We start from the raw sequence: 22,053 nt of genomic DNA on the forward strand, positions 1-22,053 counted from the left end.
CTAAGTTTCTTGTATATAAATAAAAAAGTCAATATAACAAAATATTCCATAGTCAAGAAATTTGAATTTCATTTTGCACTTACTTTTAAGGTGCCAATGACTAGGTACCTTACCCTATGATTGTTTAGGATGAAATAACTACTAATACAAGAGTATCGATTTCGCTTACACTTTTATTATTTAGATTTGGTTCTATAACTGTAATTCTTCTTTTTTAATAACCGATTTCGTCAAAACGGGTCTACTTTATCTATAGCGAATACCCAATGAAATAATCTACAAATGAAGAGTTTTGTTGGTATAGGTGCATTTCGTCGATTAAAAGCGTTCTCGGTGTATTTTTTGATTGTACGGGATGAAATAAAACGATTTTCGTCAACTGTATAAGCAAATATATTTACATTATCACATATTAGGAAAAGCTGTATATTTTGAAGATGATTTGTTCAAAAAAAAAAATATATATATATACAAAAAAGAGAGGGGGAAAGTGTCTTATTTACATAAAAAAAAACTGACATAATTCTTGGAATTAGTACACCGTGTTACCGAACCACTTTGTAAGACTTTATTTATTTATTACCATTAACCTCTGTACTTTTTTTTATTTATTAGCCGTATTACTAAAAGGAATAATAGAGAAGAAAAAAAATGTTTTTGAGACGTAATTAAATACAGTCGAAAATTCGATTGGCTATCATAGGAATGGCTGGGGGGTGGCGTTTTTAAACTAGAATATATCGGGGCATGAAGACCAGTCTTGGTTGGCTTTGCAATCCCAATAGGTACCTTTGTAGACGTGGTGCATTATACCAGAATCGTCTTCTTGGGTTTGATCGAACCATACGGGTTTGTAAGGTGTGTAAGGACGACCTGTAATTGAAACACAATTAAAAATGTGTACAACGTGATCTAAAAAAATTATAATAAATTAACTATAGTATGTACATTATTCAATGTTGGTGGTATTTGAAACTAAAACAATGAAATTTAGAACACTCCAATTATATTGATAAAATGAAACCTAAAATATAAACAAGGAATGTTTAGAACAATATTGTTGAAAAATTATGAAATTTTCGAAGATTTAAAAAAAAAATAAAAAAAGCCTAAAGTTGTTTATACATTTCGATTATTTGGAGAATTCTACAAAAATTCAATAAAATAGAACTATTCAAAAGTAGTAGTTTTTTTGCATTCTACAATCTTTCGAAAATGAAAAAATTCTGGAAAATGTTAAGAGAACTGACAAGAAAAACGGAAAAGTAGGATTATCGATTTTTTCGAATTTTTTATGTTTGTGAAAACAAAAAACTGAGAAATTCGAAAAAACTCCTAAAATTTTCTGTGAAAATTCAAATAAATCGATCGTTGAATTGAGAAAATTGAATTCCGCAATTTTCAGGAAATAAAAACATTTTGGAACATTCTAAAAGATATTTGATGAAAAATCTTGAAGTGATTTAAAAACTGAAAAATTTTCTGGATTTTGTGATTTTCTGAGAAATTAAAGAAAAGATCAAAGAAAAGTGGAGAAATTTTTGCAATTCATTGAAAATAAACAAAATTCTAAGGAAAATCTGAAATTATTTTGATAATGGAAAAGTTTTCCCTTTTTTTTTCATTTTTCACAAAGTTTTCTAGGAAATAATTCGAAAACTGAAAAATTTCCTGGAATTGGAGATTTTCTGAAAAATTAATATAAAATCAAGAGAAAATTTCAAACATCTCAACTATTTTTGGAAATGGCAATTGTTGGAAAAATGTAATGGAAAAGTTTTTTAAAAATTGGAAAAATACAATTATATCATTTTTTTTCGAATTTCGGAATTTTCACAAAATTTTTCCCAACTTTTCGAAAATGAAAAAATTCATCCATTCTAGGAAAAATTCATAGAAAAGTTTTCTTGTATTTATAATATTTTTTAAAATGATAAAAGTTTTGAAAAGTTTTATTGAAAATAATCAAAAAATTTTCAAAAAACCTGAAATAATTCAAGGGGCAAAGGCAAGTAAAGTAAAACAAGAAAAATACTATAATTAATGTAATTATAAAAATTTTTTCTTTCCTTGCTATTCTCTAAAAATAATGAAAGCAAAAATTTAAAAAAAGTGTGAAAATCGATTAAATATTTAAAAAAAATTCTAATTTTTCAAAATTTTTCAAGATTTTACGGGAAAAAATATATGAAATTCACATCAACACACAAAATATAAATAAATTTTCTGAAAATAAACGAAATTCAAAAAAATTAGGGAAAATTCAAATTTTTTGAAAATTTTTCATGCAAAAGTAAATACCTTCTGCCGCAGCCAATTCCGCCTCAGATTCCCGTTGTCTCCTCGCGGCTCTCTGTTTCTCCTCCAAACGAATCTTCTCCTTATTGGATTCATCCCATAAACCTTCCTCCATGAGTCTCTGATCCGGTCTCAATCTCGAATCTGTCGGAGCTACACCTTCTTCCGGTTCATTCAACTGAGCAGCCAAAACCGTAAAATTATAAAACCTACAAACAACAAAATTGAATAAATAAACCAAATATATCAAAATATCGCCATACTAACTTTTCGGATTCCGGCGGGGGCGGTCTACGTTTCCAAGCTATTATCGACGGACCGGTTTCGTATACAGGATTACCATTCGTACCGGTGTTACCTGTTACGGGGGCTATTTCCACTTGATCGTCCCACGTACCGTTCACTATCCATTTAACGCTACCTTCACCGTCCATTACCACACCTTTAACCCGCCTCTGGGAATCCCTGGTGAAATACGAGTAAGGTATGTATTTCAGTACGCACTTTATACCTTCGGCGGCATCCTTTCCTATTATTTCCATATCACCTGTTCAAATCAAATCGATTAATTTCATAGTTACTAATAAAAATTGTAATCGAGTCGGTCCGTTCCTGTTGTTTGTTTACGTTTCCGATGGAAATTGACGTTGACAAGTGACGTAAACGCGTTTGGTGTACGGTAGTCGATAATGTAAACATAAAACAGGACCGGACTTTATTCGGATAATATTATTACCGTGTTGATCGACCCATAATTTTCCCACTATGATATTGTGAATTGTGGTGGTAACTTTTCTCCATGAATATTTGTGTTTATCTTTGAATTCTAATTGCGCTGTTCCTAATGGAATAATCTGTGAAAAAAAAAACGTAATTTTGAACGGAATATTTATTTTTCTCATGTTTTTTGTAGTTTTATAATGAAGGATTTTGTTAAAATTTAAAAAGAATTCTGAAAAATTCGATTTTGTTTAAAAAATTTCGGAAAAACAAGTTTTTTCACTTTTCGTTGTATTATGATGTTGAATAATTGTGAAAAATTGAATGAAATAAAAATTGAAGAAATATAAAATTTTCAAATATCCTTATTTTTCGAAAATTTTTGAAAATGTGAAGTATTTTGAATGAAAATTTTAAATGTTATTGAAATGTTTTAAAAATTGGAAAAAACCTATGTCGAAATTCAAAAATTTCTGAAAAGCAAAAACATTTGAAAAATTCGACGTGATATTTTTTCTTCAATGAATAATAAAACATTCAATAAAATCGGAAAGAAATGTTTGGTAATACAAATTTTGAAAATTTCTCGCATTATAAAGATTTTTTTTAAATTAGAGAAAATTCAAGAAAAAAAATGTTTTTTCAAATTTTTTCAATGAAATCAAAAAAACTACTAAAAATTTAAAAAATCGTAAAAATACAAAATTTAAAATTTTTATTGATTTTCACAATTTTTAAAAATTAGGAAATTCTGGATAACTCGACAAAATGTAAAAAATGGAAACAAAATGTTTTCCATGTTTAAAAATGATGATGAACCTAACCCAAAAATACGATAAAATCGAAAAAAATTCCGAAAAAAATGTATGGGAAATTCAAATATGGAAAATTTTTTACATTTTGTAGATTTTTAAGGCTCAAGATTTTTGGAATAACTTGAAAAAATTCAAGAAAAGAACGGTTTTTCAAATTTTTTCGCATTTCATTTTTCCAACTAAATCAAAAAATTTACTGAAAATATTTAAAAAATCCTAAAAATATAAAATTGTTGTTTCTTAGCGCCAATTTTAAAAATAAGGAAATTCTAGATAAGTCCACGAAATAAAAAAAATCAAATTAAAAATTTTCCACAATTTCTCAATGTTTAAAAATGATAAAAAATACGATAAAATCAAAAAAAGGGGAAATACTAATTTTGAAAATTTTTTGAATTATGCAGATTTTTTCGAAAAATTCAGATTTGTCAAAATTTTTGCCATTTCAATTTTCCAAAGTAATCAAAAAAATCGATAAAATCGAAAAAATTATGTGAAAAATTTTTTGAATATGGAAATATTTTTAAAAATTTTTTATAAAATAACAAAAAATTCCAAAATTTATGAAGATACTCAAAAAATTATGAAAAATGGAAATATAAGAATTTCAGCAATAAAATTATCCTGAATTTTTCTGAAGAAAAAATACGAGTTTTCTAAATTTTCTCGCAAATTTTCATTTTTTAAAAAAAAAATTACATAAAATCAGGAAAAAAAAGAAAATTGAATAAAAATTAAACAAACATACAAAAAAAGTTAAAATATTCGTTAATTAGAAAAATATTGATATTATTCAAGCGTTTCCTAACAAAAATAAAAATTCCACTAACTTGTAAATATTTTCCCCTAAATTTCGAAGTCATCGTAAACTCCTGGAAACACACCCAATTCTTCCCTTCGCAATATTGAGCTACCATCGGGGGATGATGAGAAACTTGCTCGTTGATAATTCTCCAACCCAGATCATCGGTACGGTCGCATTCGTACGTTTCCCCCAATAAAGGATTGAAAGGTTTACCGGTTCTTATACTAGTCGTAGCGTAAGCAGATATAGTAAAAGCTGCTACGTACGCCAACTGTTCGCAAGGATCACTACATCTACAAAAATTTTTAAAAAACACTAATCTCCCTATATTCATATCTTTCCCCCCTTTTCGACCCCATTTGATTATGAACATTTTATTGGACTCAATCCGGTCCTGTTGATTGTTTACTTTTACTAAGAAATCTGACATTGACAAGTGACGTAAATACATATAAGGTATAGTAGCCGGTAATGTAAAAGTACAGGACCGTATTAAGTCACATTAATTTTTAATTACCGTGTTGATTATATTGTGAATTATGGTGGTAATTTTACAGTGTATGCTCATTTTTGTTACCTTATTAATAATTAATCAAATATTAATTTTAATAAATGTGGATTTACCAATAAAAAAAATATTTTTTCAACAAATTTCCTGTAATTATAATAGTCAACAACTTTATCTAATAAAATAAAAAATATATATTTATCCCGCTATAAAAATAGTTTATAGTGTAAATAAACGTTCTGTAAATATTTGTAAGTAGTAAAACAATCAATTAAATTTAAAAGTTTGGAAAATATTTTAAAATGCGACTTTTCCTTCAGTAAATTCAAAACAATCTACAATTTGTTGTCGTTTCTCTTTTATTACTTATTTATATTTGAAACGAAATGGATTTCAAATTTATTTTACACCCCTCGTATAACGACATCGTCCTCCCACGTGTTGATATACTTCAAGGAAGTGGAATTAGTGATAGGAAACAATAAGATAAGACTCCCTTGAGGAACACAAGTTTATGTAATAATTAGAGAAACTTTTAATATTTTTATATTTTGAAAATAATCCTTATAAAAGTTTTTATGTTTTGATAGACACTGTATTCTCATGAAAATATGTACAAATGAGACTTTGGTGATACTAAAAGATCAAGATGTACATATTTCTTGAAAATTAATAATAAAAGTGAAAGAAAATTATTAATAAAAACTTCTACGCATCTAAACCTTCAGTATGCAGTGAAAATAAATTATAACTTTTGATAGAAACTGTATTCTTATGAAAACATATACAAATGATTCTCAAATATCGGGGTTGAAGAACACAATTGAAGAAAACCAGTCTTTAGAAAAAATTCATAAACTTGGGAGACTTCAATATTCATAAAATGATCTGTCAAACAATGGTATAGTTTTTAAAAAAAATTTCAAATTTGAAATCAAAAGTGTTCTAAAGAAAATTATATCTCTGGTAATCAATTGACTGGGACATGCATGGATGACCAAAAACGGTAATTGGAAAGTAAAAGAGTGTGAAAGAACCACTTCAAAATGGTAGAAAGGACAAAGGGAAAGAATTGCCAGAATGGCAATGGCAGAGATTTAATTGCACAGAATGATGAAAGATGTAAAAATGAAGATAAAGATTAGATTTATAAGGAAAAAGGAAAATAAAACTAGGAAAATAAAAGCAGGGACGTAATACAAACATAAAACCTAAAATTGAAACCGATAGAGGAAAGATAAGTGATAAAAGAATAAGAAAACAACTAGAACGTGTGGAAAATCCAGAGAACATGATTGAGAGCAATAGAAGACATAAAATTGAGAAAATAGTAATAAAGCAACTATGGAAAATTTATTAACAAGCATAAAAAACTAATAATCAAAAAATTTTAATCAACGAAGGATCCAAACAACTGCATAACAAACAATTACTGAACATTTATTTTAATTGTTTCAGAAGTACTCAAACAATTTTAATTTTCAATTAAAGATGAATTACCAGTACAATAAAGACATTAAAATGAAAAACTCACTTTGCTGCTATGTCAAGTATATCTGCATATTCAAAATCTTCGGTAATACGTTGCATCATCGAAAGAGGTTCGTTGAAATTGACCGGCATCGGTATTTTAGATAAATCTTTTCCTATACAATTTTTCATGATGCTCCACAAATTGAGAGGATAATTTGGCTTATCTGGAATCCTGGTACGCCTTTGGCGTTTACTACTGTTCGATTTAGGAGAAGCATTTGCAGATGAACCGCTTGGAGTCTCTGGTCGTCTTATGTTGTTGTGTTTACCGGTTACTACTACTACCTGAAATCGTTTCAGTAAATAAATCTTATTTTTAACCTAAACACAAATGTTACCTTCATGTTTTTAACTTTTGAACACAACTTACTTATTAATCTATATATCATATTATCTAAATCTTTTAAATAATTGTTGTATGCTAAAATATTTATCTCTTATTGCTACTCAAACTAACATTTTGGTTTATTTTATCAGTGTATTAATAACAATAAATTTTCAATTAAATTCTCTTATCACTATGGATAAATGGCTTCGTATAATAAATACAACTTGAAAATGTTAAATAAAAACAAAAAAAGTTCATTAAAACTGAAAAAACATGATATTATGAATACCATCAATATGATGAATGAAACTTTAAAATACAAAATAAAGAAAAAAAAGTTCATCAAAACTGAAAAGAAACTTTTAAAACGTGTTATTATGAATAAATGCCATCAATATGATAAATATAACTTGAAAATATAAAGTAAAGATAAAAAAGTTGATTTAAATAAAGAAGAAACTTTTAAATCGTAATATTATGGATAAATGCCATCAATATTAGAAATACAACATGAAAATACAAAATAAAGACAAAAAAGTTGATTAAAATCAAGAAGAAACTTTTAAAATGTAATATAATAAGTAAAATTTAATATCTAACCTGTTTAGTTTGTGTCTCTTCAGTCTCACTCGAACTATCAGAGCTATTACGTCTGTGACCTGTCCCAGTTCGAATATTTAATGTAAAATGTTCGTCATTATCTGTAACATGTCCAGGTGAACAACCACCTTCTGCTAAAGCATCATAAAATTCGTTATCATCCTCGTCTTCGTTATTAGTTGCGTTTACTGTAACGAATATGTAGTTTGTTACTTCGAATTTTGATTAAAAAAAGTTAGGTTAGAAACGAAATTCATGGATAGCTACTATAATTATTTCAAATACATTAACAGTTTTTGAGGTTAGAATTTTTATTGCTGATTAAACTTACTGATTTTTCCGATTTCATTTCGTTTCAATAGTTTTTTCATATTATTTCTTCAAAAAATAATTATCGGATGTGTTTTATACTATTTTAACATAATAGATAACGGCAAAATTATGACTCGTAAAATACTCGTGTTATTAGTCAACGTATCAGTTCACGAACTAACTAACCCATCAATTTCTTATTATTATATCTGTTATCGAATGTATAATGACGACACGCTGTTTTAAAGTGAAAAAACAGTTTCATATTTTTAATAACTCACGGGACTAGAAGCATGAATATTTGAAATTATGATGTGATTTAACGAAACAATTACGTAATCAGGTATTAACAAGGTCAGTTTACTTTTCGTTAGTAATGATGATTATTTTCGTTAATTAATTATAACAGAAACAATAAAAAGAGATAGTTTTCAATTTTTGGTAGTGGCTACTACTACACAGAACGTGAATTAAAATAATCATTTGATTCATAGATAAATTTAATTGGCAAATTATATTAAACTATATACATTCAATTATTAATACGATGTATGATAATGATTTTATTTAGTGAGATAATTTGATAAAAATGCATAATTTTAAAAATTAAAACGTTCGAGTAGAAACAAGATTATTTATAGTATTTCGAAACTCAATTACACGATCGAGATTTACACCAGAAGTGTACTCCGAATGTCAATATTTCCACTAACGAAATCATATTATCAATGCAAAAAAATGACACCAGTTTCCACTCGGAAATAAAACGACGCCATTTCGAAGTTTTGTGACATTGTTTTCTTTTCGACTGTGGAATTGAAGTGACGTTACGAGTTTTAGAATGTATCGGAAAAATTTATACCAGGTGTATATAAAAATTTCAATTACCAACAATTTTCTTCAAAGTAAAGAAAAAATTCTACAAGGTGTTTATGAAAATTCAAATCACCCGAATTTTTTTTTCAAAACTCTACGAGGTGTACATGAAAATATTTAATTACTAGAAATTTTTTTTACATGAAGAAAAATTTCTACCAGGTGTGGATAAAAATGCGAGTTTCCAGTAATTTCCTTTAAAAAATAACAAAAAGAAAAATTTCTACCGGGAGTGTACCAAAATTTCAATTACTAACAATTTTTTTTCAAAATAACAATTTTCTAGGAGGTGTGTGTGAAAATTGCACTTACCGGCCGGAATTTGCGAATGGGCGTTCGCGGCCCGTTCCAATTTAGAATGTTGCTGAGCAAGTGTTTCCACCATTTCTTGCAAACGTATTCTCTGTTCTTTTTCGTGCTGTAACGCTCTCATTAATTTATGTCCATGACTTTGAGATGATTTCAAATAATCACCGCAAGACTGAAAAAAATGAAATCGCACTTCGACATAAAAAAAAAACAGTTACGAGAGCACAATCAAAACCGAATTGATCGGTGAATTATTATACGAGGGACAATAGAAAAAATAGAAAAAACAATTTAAGGCATATCGAAATCGAATCTTTTTTAATTAGAAACAAAGTATATTGAAAAAAATGTTTTATAATTAACATTGTTTGTATTTGAATGATTACGAATAAAAAAAATAGAAAAGGTTTCGAACAATAAAAAGTACTAAAAACTGTTTTAAACAAATTCCGACGAATAAAAATTTTTTTTTTAATATTAATTTGAAATAATCGACTTACATTAACCATAGCATTCGATGCGATCCTAAATAAAGTAGCCCTTTCGCAAACTTCCTTACTTTTCCCTTGTAACGATTCCGGATCCGGATTGGTTTCCATTTCACCTAAAGATTTGGCCAAATTTTTCCAATGTTTAGCCAAAACGTCGCTACAAGTTTGTAGATCATTCAATTGCGATTCTAATTTCCTAACTACACCAGACCAGTCTTCGAAATCACTGGAATCGTCTATTTCTTCGTCCTCCTCAGATTCCATATTTCTACTATAATAGAAAACGTACCTAATTAGTATAAAAATCGCCAAAACTACGTGTCAAAAGCTTCTCTAAACTATTTAAACGGACTACCTAACCTCGATAAGGACACCATACAAACTGTACATCCGAAAAGCACTGCAGGCTGTAACAACCGGCCGTGCAAAAATATGGACGCAGGCAAGAGGTAAATGTCCAATAATTTCGACTAAAAGACGCCTAAAACCTTAAGAATAAGGATTTGGGATGCACACATCACAGATCGGAAGTAGTAGATCGATGAATAAGAAAACCACTTGGTACACACACAGCTCCAGGAGGAATGGCTTGGCCAGAGGACACTTCAATGTAAACGAAACTTCGCTACCGTCTCAAAGTCGAGGTATTCGCTGTAATGGAATGCGGACGAGAGATACTTCTGGAATGCAAGAGAAGCCCACCGTTGGGCCCCGGAACCTCGTGCGTCTGACACCAAACAACTGCTCCAATTAAATAATCGCAAAATCCGACTAGTAACGACTGTCATTTAAGACTCCATCTCTGCTAATTTAATTGAAATCACGGATAATCTGGATTGTTGCTGGTGCATGGAGAAGGATCAAATTGAAGATAACGTCGTCTGTGAGTGCCCGGCAAACACTTGAGAAAGACTCACAGCTTGCCTATTGACTATTGACATCATAGGGTTCAAGCCGAAGCGTCTGGTCGGTTTCTCGATGTCCATAATGCTACTATGAAGTACATAACCTCCAAATAAAAGGAAATAAATTGACAATTTTCTTATAAAACAACTATTCAACCTAACCTCAAAATACCGACGAACGATTTCTGTTTTGAATTTTTTACTTACATAGCTTTGGCTTTCGCCAATTCCAGAGCGGTCACCCATTGCTGCCTTTCTACTTCGGATGCTGCCTTTATGTGAAACGTTTGGGTACCACCATTCGAAATAACAAATGTACACGCGTCTACCGTATAGATCAAGGCACCATGAAGAGATATACTACCGCGACAAGTATGCGCCATTTCAGCTTGATTTCTATAAAAACGTTTAAGAAAATTTACGTTTTTTCCCCTTTATTACGAGGTCTGGTTATTAAATAACGAGACTGATCAAATCAGTGCTGGAAGTCTTTTTTGGTGATGTAGCTTTAGGAGCTCTGCTATTTTTAGCTTTACCGCTTTCATCGACTCAAATCGGGTCCCTTTCAAAGCAGATCTTTTCCTTACCTTTCAAGGAAATCTGATCAGACCCGTTGACGCAAGAGATTTTGGTCAGGAGTCAGATTTTTTGGCACCAGCTTCGCATAGACTTTTGTCATGTGTAAGATTTTTCTGCACGCACAATTTGTTTGATTTTGGTCACTGTTTCCGGAGTTGAAACAGTCACAGGGCGACCTGGGCGCTGGTCATCTTCAGTGCTCTCACTAAAGCGTTTACATCACTCAAAAACACTCTAACGACATAGAGAATTGTTCACATAGACCTCTTGCAACAATTTATAGCACTCAGTTGGAGTTTTTTTTTAAATTTAACGAGAAATTTCGTCACATCTGGTTTTCAGCACGAGAAAAAAAAAACAATTTCGTTTTAAACCGCTATTGTACAAATACTATAATAGTGACGGAAGGAAACGTGTTTTGGGACAATCATAGACTAGATATTTAGATACCCAACGCACTACTAGTTTTTTACCCCACCCCTCTAGGCAAGCAGTCTCGTTATTTAATAACCAGACCTCGTATCATATAAAAATTGATGATTTAAATGTATATTTTCTTTTATTATAAAAAATTTATTATTATTTTAATTTTTTGATGACTGAAACCGCGGAATTTCCACCGCAGGTTAAGTTCCAGTCAGCGGTTGACTGAATTCAAGCTCTTCGAAAATTTCATTTCCCCTACGTAGAATATTCCAGAGCAACCCTGCTACTAAGCAGTTTGAAGTGTCAACCGAGAGTTGAAAGGTACTTTCTAACCTCAATTTTTATTTAATTAGGCTTGCGTTTTACGAACTTATTTTAAATTAATTGAAACATTTGAATTATCTTCTCCCGAAATTTTACGAAACAGGCTACCTTAGAAACATAGTAATAATGATGATTCATCTGATAATCTGATTACAATTTTTTCATTGTAACTTCGAACTTAGACTGACACATTCTCCAAATGTCAGTTGACTCGGATTTGATTGGTTAAAATTGAACTTTCAGTGCAGCCAACGTAAATTTTTTAAGTAAAAGACTCCGATTGGTCAACGGATGGTTGCAAATGTGTTTTAATATCGAACCAGTGCGTTTTGGAAACATGCATGTTGATGCTAGCGGGTAGAGAGTCACACATTTAGATCTTCATTCTAGATTTTTTTTACTTAATTACGTGTTTTAGTCATAAAGACGTTTCGACCTAATTACAACCGTTATCAGTTTATTTTGATAAACAACGAGGTTAAAACATTCTCTATAACAAAAACACGTAATGAATATGTACAAAAATATAAAAAATTGTGACGCATAAATTAAGATTTAGAATCAGCGAAATTTGTAAATAAATTAAGCAAATACGATTAATAGACAATATAGTCATTAGTATACAACCGAATTAATTGAATAAAAACAAAAATTTGTTAATAAATTTTTTTATTAATAATAATTTATAAATCAAAAATTCATTTAATATATAACCAAAACGGTTCTTAAGCTGTTTTCGTGAATTACGCCATTTTGTATCTAACGACGCAATCACGTTGTTTTCTAATTAATTCATTCATTAATTTTCAATGTTAGACAGAATCGAAACAAAAAAAGTAAATGAAAACACATAAATCAACACTTTAAAACGATCACACCGATAAAATGAGGATAATGTTGTGCAGGGCCTTATATATTCCTACTTACCCTTGTCGGAATCTCCTACGTCTTCTTATTGTCAAAGTAGGTACGCCGCCATTGTTTTCGGCCCTGCACAACATATAAACAATATGTTAAAATATTTTATTTTGTCCAGCATATCTTCTGACATTATATTCTAATAAAAAAATTTTTTCTCTAAACAAAATTTAATTTCAGTGCTGATACGAAATAAAATACATTTTTTATCTTTAATATCAATAACCGATCGTACAATTAGGACGCTAACCTTGTGTGATTGTGACACTTGTGTCATTTAGGTTAAGAATAATACCGGTGAGATTTATCATTGCTAATATATTTAAAAATATTCCTAATAAGAGAAAACTAGATAAAAATAATTAAATTATAATCTTTATTGTATAATATTTAATTCTTATACGTGAAAGGAACAGAACAGTGAAGTTCAAATATCTTTGGAACGCTATGAAGTTGTTGCCATATCAAAACATGGCGGTCATCAGTTTATTTTCTTCTTATGATCACTAATATATTTACAAATATTCATGTAATAAGAAAAAATTTCATAAAAAGAATTAAATAACTAACTTTATTATTCCACATTCAATAAATATACGGGAAAGAAGCGAAAAAGCGGAATTCAAATATCTTTGCAACGGTGTGAAGTTGTTACCAAATAAAAAAAATGGCGGTTAACGAGGAATCTTTCACGAGTGTTTCTTTTATCGTTTTAAATAATTAACTTCTTAGTAAATAATGATAAACGGAAAAATCGTGAGCTAAAAACGTAAATGAGCTTTTAAATTTTGATTATTGTGTAATTATATTGAAAATTACATTTGGAGACAAGATTTACACGTTATAATGAGCATTATAAATAAATTTTTTTGGCAAATACTATGTTTACGATATCTTCTGGTCAGTATCCAATATTCAATTCTATTATTAAAAATATCTTTGATTTAACTAGGTGATTTTAACACAATAATATTTATATATTCGAGAAATGATTTATATTTTAGTTAACGTTATATCTACGCCATTTTGATCATTAAATAACCATCAATCAGACTTTGTAACAATACAGAAACATGAAAAGTATGTTATGATAACTATATAATTACTGATAAATAATATATGATATCAAAAACATACTAAAACTTAGTAATTATGCGTAATTATTTATAAGCTCACCTTTAGACTCGATGTAATTACTAATTAATTTCATGTATGACCTTAGATATTTTTATGCTCACCCACGTAAAAGAGAATTATTGATACATACGAAATTTGCAATAAATACCGTTTTTTCTTATTTTAAAATGTTAGGTTTTCATTTATTTCTGCTCTACTACAATCCCTAATTGATTTATATCTTTGTATACCTCATAAATTTGACAAAATATGAAATTTTACAAGTAATACACCCAATATGGGAAATTTATTTTGTGTTAATCGTATGCAACTGATAATTTAAAAATAACCTTCTCAGAATAAATCGCCAGCATTTTTTTATCGAAAGTAAACAGCTTACTTAACCTCAAAACATATTAATTTATTTAGATACGTTCCCTCACTACATTTACACAATTTTTTAGTGTTTATAAAAGCTAACTAATTAATTTCTAATTAACTATCGAAATTATAATTTGATTTTATCATACTCAATATACTCGAAAGGAATTTTGAAATATTATATGAAAATCTGACAACAGTGCGGCTAGTATGTAATATCTCCTGATTAGAAGGTGTTGACAAAAATGATTTTTTTCCCTTTGAATATACTATTATCGATGATCTTTAAATTTTGACAATGTTTTAGTACATATCATTGCAATACTTGATGTAAAATGGCCACCTAAGTGGCCGTCATGTTTAACCCAAACTACGTCACAAAATAAATTATTTTCGTACTTTTTTTAGTTAAAAATACCATTGAGCCCTTGAAAAGTGTTTGATTAAGTATTTTAGAATATAAATTACGATTTTATAAGCATTATTATTTGAAGAACCAATGCTAAATTAACCGAGTTTCTGTCAAACATGGTGATCACCTTTTCATTATCCGGCCACTGCAATTTGTTTGTGTCAACAACTCCCTCTAAGACCAATATTAGTAACTACAGTTTGTAACATTAGAACTACTGGTAGTTCAAACGTCACAACTGCCAGAAAAAAAATCAAAATAATATAAAGAATCAGGATTGTACAAGAAATCTAGAATTAGTCTTCTATGTTTTAAAAACAAAAAATAAAACATACAGGATGATCTTTTTGAAAAAACGAAACTTTTTTACATTTGAAGGAAAACTAAAAATTTGAAAATACTGTTGAAATGGGACTATAATGACTATTATTGCTTTGTATCTTGTATTTTCTTTAACCAGAAAGATATTAATGTTAAATTGAGGCGATTTATACTAAAAACTTGTGTTATTCAAGCAAATTTTTACAATAAGCTCCCTTTTTAATTCCAGAGAACCCTTATTGATCCTAGAAAGAATCTAATGTTTTTTTCACTAAAAATTGTTGTCCTGAATAATTAGGACCCTTTGGATACACTAGTATCGCTTTGTAGCTTGTATTTTCTTTAACCAGAAGGATATTAATGTTAGAAATGAAAAATGAAAGCTCGGCCCAGTTATTAATGAATCTTATACTGTATTTATGAATATATCGGCATCAGATGATTGTAGGAGAGCAAAAGATTTAATAATAGATGGTAAAAGTGTCCATAAATATATTTAGGAGAAATATTAAAAGAAAAAAACAAACTAATAACAAGAAGAAAGAAATTGAAAATGGTAACTTATGGCAGTAAATGTTGGGTGATGACACGAAAATTTTTGAGAGAAAAACTATCTGAAGAATATATCAAGGAATTAGAATGAACGAAGCAGACTGAAAAATCCAAAATAATGGAGAAATTGATGAAATGTTAGACAAAGAAAACATGAAAAGCCTGGAGGTTGAGACAATTTGGCCACAATCAAAGAAAGTGGATGCCTAAAAAAATCGTTAATACCAAAATATACAGCATTAGAAAAAGAGGCCACTCTGTATTAAATTCAAACAGTTTGTCGAGTCGAATTGTTCAATGAGGCCCACAAGTGCCAAGGTTACTTCTTCCTCTTATCAGTACTTTATATCAATAATATATACTGTGTGTTATTTGTCGGATGACTGATTATTCTTATAATTTTAAACACTCATCATTCTCTAAGGCTGTAGTAGGGTAAGTTGACATTACTCCTGTAATATCTGGACAGATTAGCTTTTGATTCTCATAGTTTTTCTTCCAGTTTTTCCTGAAGTATTGTTTGTTCTGTTTTCGATCACCAAACAAGCGCTGTGTGATCATGGGTTTGATGACCGTTTGGTTCATCTATAATACCATTTTAGTTCCCATGGCTTGCCAACAAGCTTTTGACAGGTCCATATAGTCACACTGGCTTCTACAATTACCTTTTCGAGGTGTGTTATATTCAGGATAACTTCTAGATGTTTTGCTTTATTGAAAAATATATTTACGGTTGATGGAGAATTGATTGTCATCACCCCAGTTTTTCATTGTGTTTAGTTCCTTTTGCATCCGGACAGATATTATACCTTCATGCTTGCCCCTTACTACAACTACTAGATCATATTTCTGGTAATCCTCACAGGTCAAAATTATATCGTTCTGTTTGTATATGATTGCAATTTCTCTTTTTTTACTTGATCTTTTATGTATAGTTAATTTTCAGGTATGGATAAAAGTTGAATTTAAATAATTTAGATTGTAAGGTTTTCTTGGAATAAAAGATTTACTGGATGTAAAAGTGTTATTATGAGACATTTATTCACTTATCGATGAATTATTTAAAACACCTTAAATGATACAACTTTCCCTTATTTTCAAACATTATCAAAGTTATATTTACTTTTTTACCATATGTATTATAGATCTGCCTTATGGTTATTGAGTTTTATAATCCTGATAATATTATCTACATTGTATACCAAAATTCTTTTGAATCATATAACGTTTGAAAATATTTCATTAATGGGTATTGAATAAAGCATTTTAAAAACTCCCTAGTTTTCAAAAATTAATAGACAACAAATTAGTGAAAGTTGAAACTTTATAATGAATTATTGATCGCAAATTATTGAGATAACACAGTTTTAAAATAAACATAAAAATTACGAAAACATCGTTTGATTGATTATATTTGAACATAATAACGTTTATTTTTTATTACCTATCAAATTAATTAATAAACATTTTCGAAACTGTTAAGTAACTAGTAACTACTAAATTAGTATCTAATATTTTTATAATAATAAACAAACCTGTAATATGACAGAAGTCCATTTTGTAGAACAAACCACCTTCTTTGATAACCTTTCAAATAATTAGTCCATTTAAACAACCATCCCTTCATGGCTGGTTCATTTTGAGCTGAGTTCGATTTGATATTCGCGCTGTCACTCATTTTCATATCAATTTAAAACTACTAATAGAAAGAGAATAAATCGTAAAAGTTACACGTCGTCCATATTTACAAGATGACGTAACACTAATGTATCGTGTCAAATGTCAATTAAAAATCGGCAAGATAATCCTGACATCTATACAAACTACATCTAAGCTCTTTTAAATAGTTTCTCGAACAAAGAATAGAGCCCGTGAATAAAACAAAAACGTTTCAAGATAAAAATTTTATTTTATTATCAGCCAATAATAGTTGAAATAAAAATACAGAACTCTCAATTAACTTAACAATAATTCTTCATAATTGTTAGCTATAGACAGATCGAGAATGTCATCGCTTGTCAAATATCTGACATCACTTTGACTTTCGCCGTTCGACGAATGAATTATTCTTCTCGACGAGCGATATCTTTTGACGGCAACGAAAACTAACGCACTAGTTACAATTATAGCGGCGCATATACCGATCGAGATAATAACTAAATGAGTATTCGGTTGTTTTTCTTGTACTTGACTGAAGAGTTTGTGAGATTCGTCGAAGTGGCTGGTGAAAGGAGCATCGTCGCCGTTTTCGATTTCGTCCGACATGTATTCTTTCGACACGCTTATACCCTCGTAAAGGGGTTCGTCGTTATTCGTCGGTTTCGGGACGTCGATCTCGTCGTTCAATTCGGAATCGACGACGTCGACGATATCCAAAGTTACGGATTGCTTAGTGGGAGTTGGCGGCAAAGTTTTAGCAGGAATATACGTTGTAGACTTTGTAGAGGGAGGTTTTCGAGTCGATGTTGTTTTTCTGAATATCACCGGAGGCGGAGGAGTTTTCAGATATACAGTGGGTTTCGGAAGTTTAGGTATATAAGTTGTAAGTTTTTTTGTGGTTTTCGGAATTTTTGGGATATATGTCGTAAGTTTTTTTGTAGGTTTTGTAGTGGGAAATAAATATACAGTAGTGGATTTATTTACTAATACCGTTGTTTCGACATGCCTATTTGGCAACGATGCTTTAGTTGTATGAATTTCCGTTGTTAAGACATCTGTCGTCGAGGTTTCCCCATCGTCAGAAATTCCTAGAAAATCAAACAGAAAAAAATAACCTACGAATGTTGGATGTCAAATATTTTTGCATTTTTAGGTTATATACATGACGTCACCGCGTGTCCTGATTCTTTTATTCACTTTTTTAAATATTTTAAATTGAAACTGAAGTAAATTTCGCGTTTATAAGTTATATAGATGACGTCATCGCGTGAACTGATTCTTCTTTGTATTTTTAACTAGTTTAAACTGGAACCGAATTAAATTTAGAGCTTTTAGGTTATATAGATGATGTCACCGCGTGTCCTGATTCTATTGTTCACAATATTAAATACTCCTTAGTTGAATTTTATAGCTGACAGTTTAGTTAAAGTTGTACGTTACAAACCTGCTAGAAATAACTGATCCAACTCTATTTCATATACAAATAATTTTGAATTTGCGTAGAACGCTTTAGAAAGAAAGGGATAGAACGATAATAAAAATGGATGACGACAAAGTACCTGAACAAAAATCGAAGAAATCCGGACAACATCTGTTATTATCGCCACAATCTTGATCGCAATCACATCTCAAATGATAGAAACTACTCGATTCGTTTTCTTTTTGATCACATCGATTCTCACAACTGTCAATTGTCGGAAATAGTTCGTTGTAAGTACTTGTGTCTCTGAAACATGAGTTTACACAAACAATGATAAAAATGAAGAAAACATGTTTGTCGATAGAGGGAAACTTACAATATGGTAGTTGTCTCGTCTTCGGCTGTACAACCAGGAATTATTTTAACGTCGTCTATAGCTATATCACTTACGTAACCATTTCCTCTAATACCTTCTATTACTATCTGAATTAATAATATATGGATTAATTATTTGAATTATTTAAAACAATAGTAGAATATTATAAAACAGCGCTTAATACATTCATTCCAATGTCATAAAATTTACGATAGCTTTACAAAGATAATATGACAGATGTTTTACAACGTTGCCACGTTGTTACGTTTTTCTTATTATTGCAAAATACTATATTGTATTCTTTGTTTTCTATCAATAGAAAATAATAACAATGGTTCGATATTATAATAATAAATTATTTATTCTAGAATAATTATTCATTAGTTATAAAATGAAAAAAAAAATAAATATGAAAACACAAAAAAAAATTTTAACACGCTTGCAGGAACTAGACAAGATTAAATTTGACAACACCGATGTTATTGTTTAGAATTCTATGCTCGAGACGGTCATTCATATACAGTGTTGCCATGTTGTAATTTTTTTCGGGCTGGTCAAATGAAATGATATGATAAATCAAAATTAAATAATAATAATAATAATGTTGTAAACAGAATACTAATTAATTATATGTCCTAAAATAATGAATAGTTGTTTATAAAATGTTAATTAAAAACCAAAAAACAAAAAAACGAAAAGTTTCGTGACAATTATGGGATTTTGACAATATTAAATCTTGCAACAGTGTTTAAAACAACAAATAAGGTCATTGACACCTTTTTTATAAAGTATTTAAGGTATATTCACCTGAAAAGAATTCGTTATATTTCCCAAATAGTGATAACTTCGATACCATATGTTTCCTTGATTTCCTTTTTTGACGAAAAACGCCGAATCCGGTTGTAAATTCCAACTTTGATTAATTGTTTTCAAATAAACACGTAAAGTGCCAATAGTAGCGCCATACATGTGATAATAAAATTCGAAACAAATTTCTTCGTTTATAGTATCATATACGGGGGAAATCAATCTCGCCGTATCGTTTTCCGTTCTAGACGATGATTCAATGTACATGTAATAACCTATTTCCAAAATTAATATTTTATTATATTCATTAGAAAAATTTGGTGAATTATTTTCTCACCATTTTGACCTGGACCTTTTGTATGATCGAAACTTGGTCCTGTACCTATATTTCCGCTCGGAGTTTTGAAATTTTCTCTTCGCCAATCGAAATCATGATTCAAATCATGTGTCCAACCACATAAATCGGTCGTTTCAAAATCACAACTTAATTTAGGTTTCTCATTTACAGCTGAAAATCATCATTAATTTATCTTTCTAAACCGTTATTGGGAAAAACAAAACTCATCTACACAAGTAAAGGTGGAAGTTTCCACTTGCATCACTAACAGTTCTTCAAACAATCTATTATCTCACCTCTATAAATTTATTACGAGCAAATTTTTTCAACTAATCTGTTGGTTCGCAGTTTAGAATATAGATGGCGCAGTTCAAAATTATATCGAATATTTTATACCTAAGATAAAACAATACTTACCTAAACACGTTGGCATATTATCACTCCATTTATCGCCATCACAATAAACATCATGTGCTCCATTTAGCTTATACCCAGCTTTACAAAAAAAATGTTGAACGGCGCCACTGTGTGTTGGATAGATTAGAAGATTTTCGATACCAGGTTTTTGATTGACAGCTTTACAAGTTGGACCTCAATTTAAAAATAATTTTGTTTTGAAAATTGCTACATAAAAACTGTTCATGTATATATCTAAGGACATATTTTAGGTTCTTTTTACTTTATTCATGTATATAAAGTATATAAATATTTATCTCTTTATAATCGTGATTGAATATTCAGTAGAGGGAAGAGTACTATAAAACGTTGGGTAATTTTCCAGAAGATGGCGCCACGGGATTTATAAATAATATTGAAGTATAATGAATTTTGTTTGAAAATAATAATTTGAATTATGAAAATTGTTTAAGTTAAATAATGTTTAACAAAAATTTTGGAAAAATGAAAATATTACATCAAAAATATACGGAAAAGTTTCAGAACTTGAAATACTAATGTTCGAAAATTAGGCCAGTCCCTCATTTCACTTGTTAATATGTCATCTGTCAAATTATTTATTCTTTAACAAATTTTGTTTTATCAAATGAAAATATTAATCAGAAATTGAGGTTAGAAAATAATCGAAATGGTTCCATTTATATATAAAATATATGATTTATTTGATGTTAAATTTATATTATTTAATTTTTGTATACTTACGAACACATCTGGGAGGTTCCGGATCCCATTTCCCACGGATACATGTACTGTATCTTTCTCCAGCTAATAAATAGCCTCGTAAACAGAAAAACCGTACCACTTTTCCTCTATTTCTTCTTTTTACAGTACCATTTTCAAGATGAATTTTAGGACAAGCTATAAAGGGTTGCAATTTTTATATAATAATTACTATTAGTATTTATGATTAAAACAAAATATTTAAAACACAATTTTCAAATTTTGATAATAGCCACTTACTTATTATACTCGAAAAAACCGGAACTAAAAATATTTCACTGAAAATTCCTAAATAACAAAAAATACGTATAAAACTGGGCGGCATTGTTGAATTTACAAATCTGTAATTTTTAAAACCTTGCTAAGAACTGAGTCGTATTAAAATTTCAGTTTATCCAACGGATGTTCCAGCAAGATAAAAGCGGAAGGAGAAAAACTTTATCATTTCAAAAATATATAATAACAGTTTGAAATGAAGCAGGGTCCATTTTGCGAAGAAATAGTTATCATTTCTGAGAAATATCAATTCAAGACCTAAGTAAATAGATAACTCATTTCTATATAAGTAAGATTATAATTGTCATTTATGAATATTGTTTATTATTCATCCACCAAATATATTTTATTAATAATGGTTTTTCTTATATAAATTATAAACAATTTGGCTGTCATATTTTGCCTTGGTAACACATTTTTCAGAAAAATTCGTCGATTTATAGTTTTTTTACTATTTTAGATAAGAACTAAAT

The 22,053-nt window shown here is 29.4% G+C and overlaps 2 protein-coding genes across 3 annotated transcripts; both read right to left on the bottom strand.

Annotated features, from left to right (window-relative positions):
- Nucleotides 1-369: 369 nt before the first annotated feature.
- LOC130447045 (oxysterol-binding protein 1) lies at nt 370-17,296 on the bottom strand. 2 transcript variants are annotated; one of them, XM_056783657.1, is made up of 12 exons: nt 17,065-17,293; nt 12,757-12,819; nt 10,708-10,896; nt 9,605-9,866; nt 9,108-9,276; nt 7,608-7,795; nt 6,681-6,964; nt 4,664-4,931; nt 3,035-3,152; nt 2,566-2,845; nt 2,302-2,507; nt 370-873 (listed from the first exon to the last, which is right to left on the bottom strand). In XM_056783657.1, exons 1-12 carry the CDS (start codon nt 17,211-17,213, stop codon nt 731-733), a joined length of 2,319 nt encoding a protein of 772 aa, XP_056639635.1. In that variant the 5' UTR covers nt 17,214-17,293; the 3' UTR covers nt 370-730. The 2 variants fall into 2 exon arrangements, with proteins under 2 accessions (XP_056639635.1, XP_056639637.1); XM_056783659.1 differs by lacking the exon at nt 12,757-12,819 and having other exon boundaries at nt 17,065-17,296.
- Nucleotides 17,297-17,383: 87 nt separating this feature from the next.
- On the bottom strand, nt 17,384-21,724 carry LOC130447046 (uncharacterized). The gene is made up of 8 exons (XM_056783660.1): nt 21,545-21,724; nt 21,287-21,442; nt 20,546-20,719; nt 20,129-20,299; nt 19,792-20,066; nt 18,985-19,091; nt 18,748-18,914; nt 17,384-18,276 (listed from the first exon to the last, which is right to left on the bottom strand). The coding sequence occupies exons 1-8, from the start codon at nt 21,627-21,629 to the stop codon at nt 17,486-17,488; spliced, it is 1,926 nt and encodes a 641-aa protein (XP_056639638.1). The 5' UTR covers nt 21,630-21,724; the 3' UTR covers nt 17,384-17,485.
- Nucleotides 21,725-22,053: the final 329 nt, after the last annotated feature.

The sequence above is a fragment of the Diorhabda sublineata genome, chromosome 7 (assembly GCF_026230105.1).
Source record: "Diorhabda sublineata isolate icDioSubl1.1 chromosome 7, icDioSubl1.1, whole genome shotgun sequence".
Classification (NCBI taxonomy): Eukaryota; Metazoa; Arthropoda; class Insecta; order Coleoptera; family Chrysomelidae; genus Diorhabda; species Diorhabda sublineata.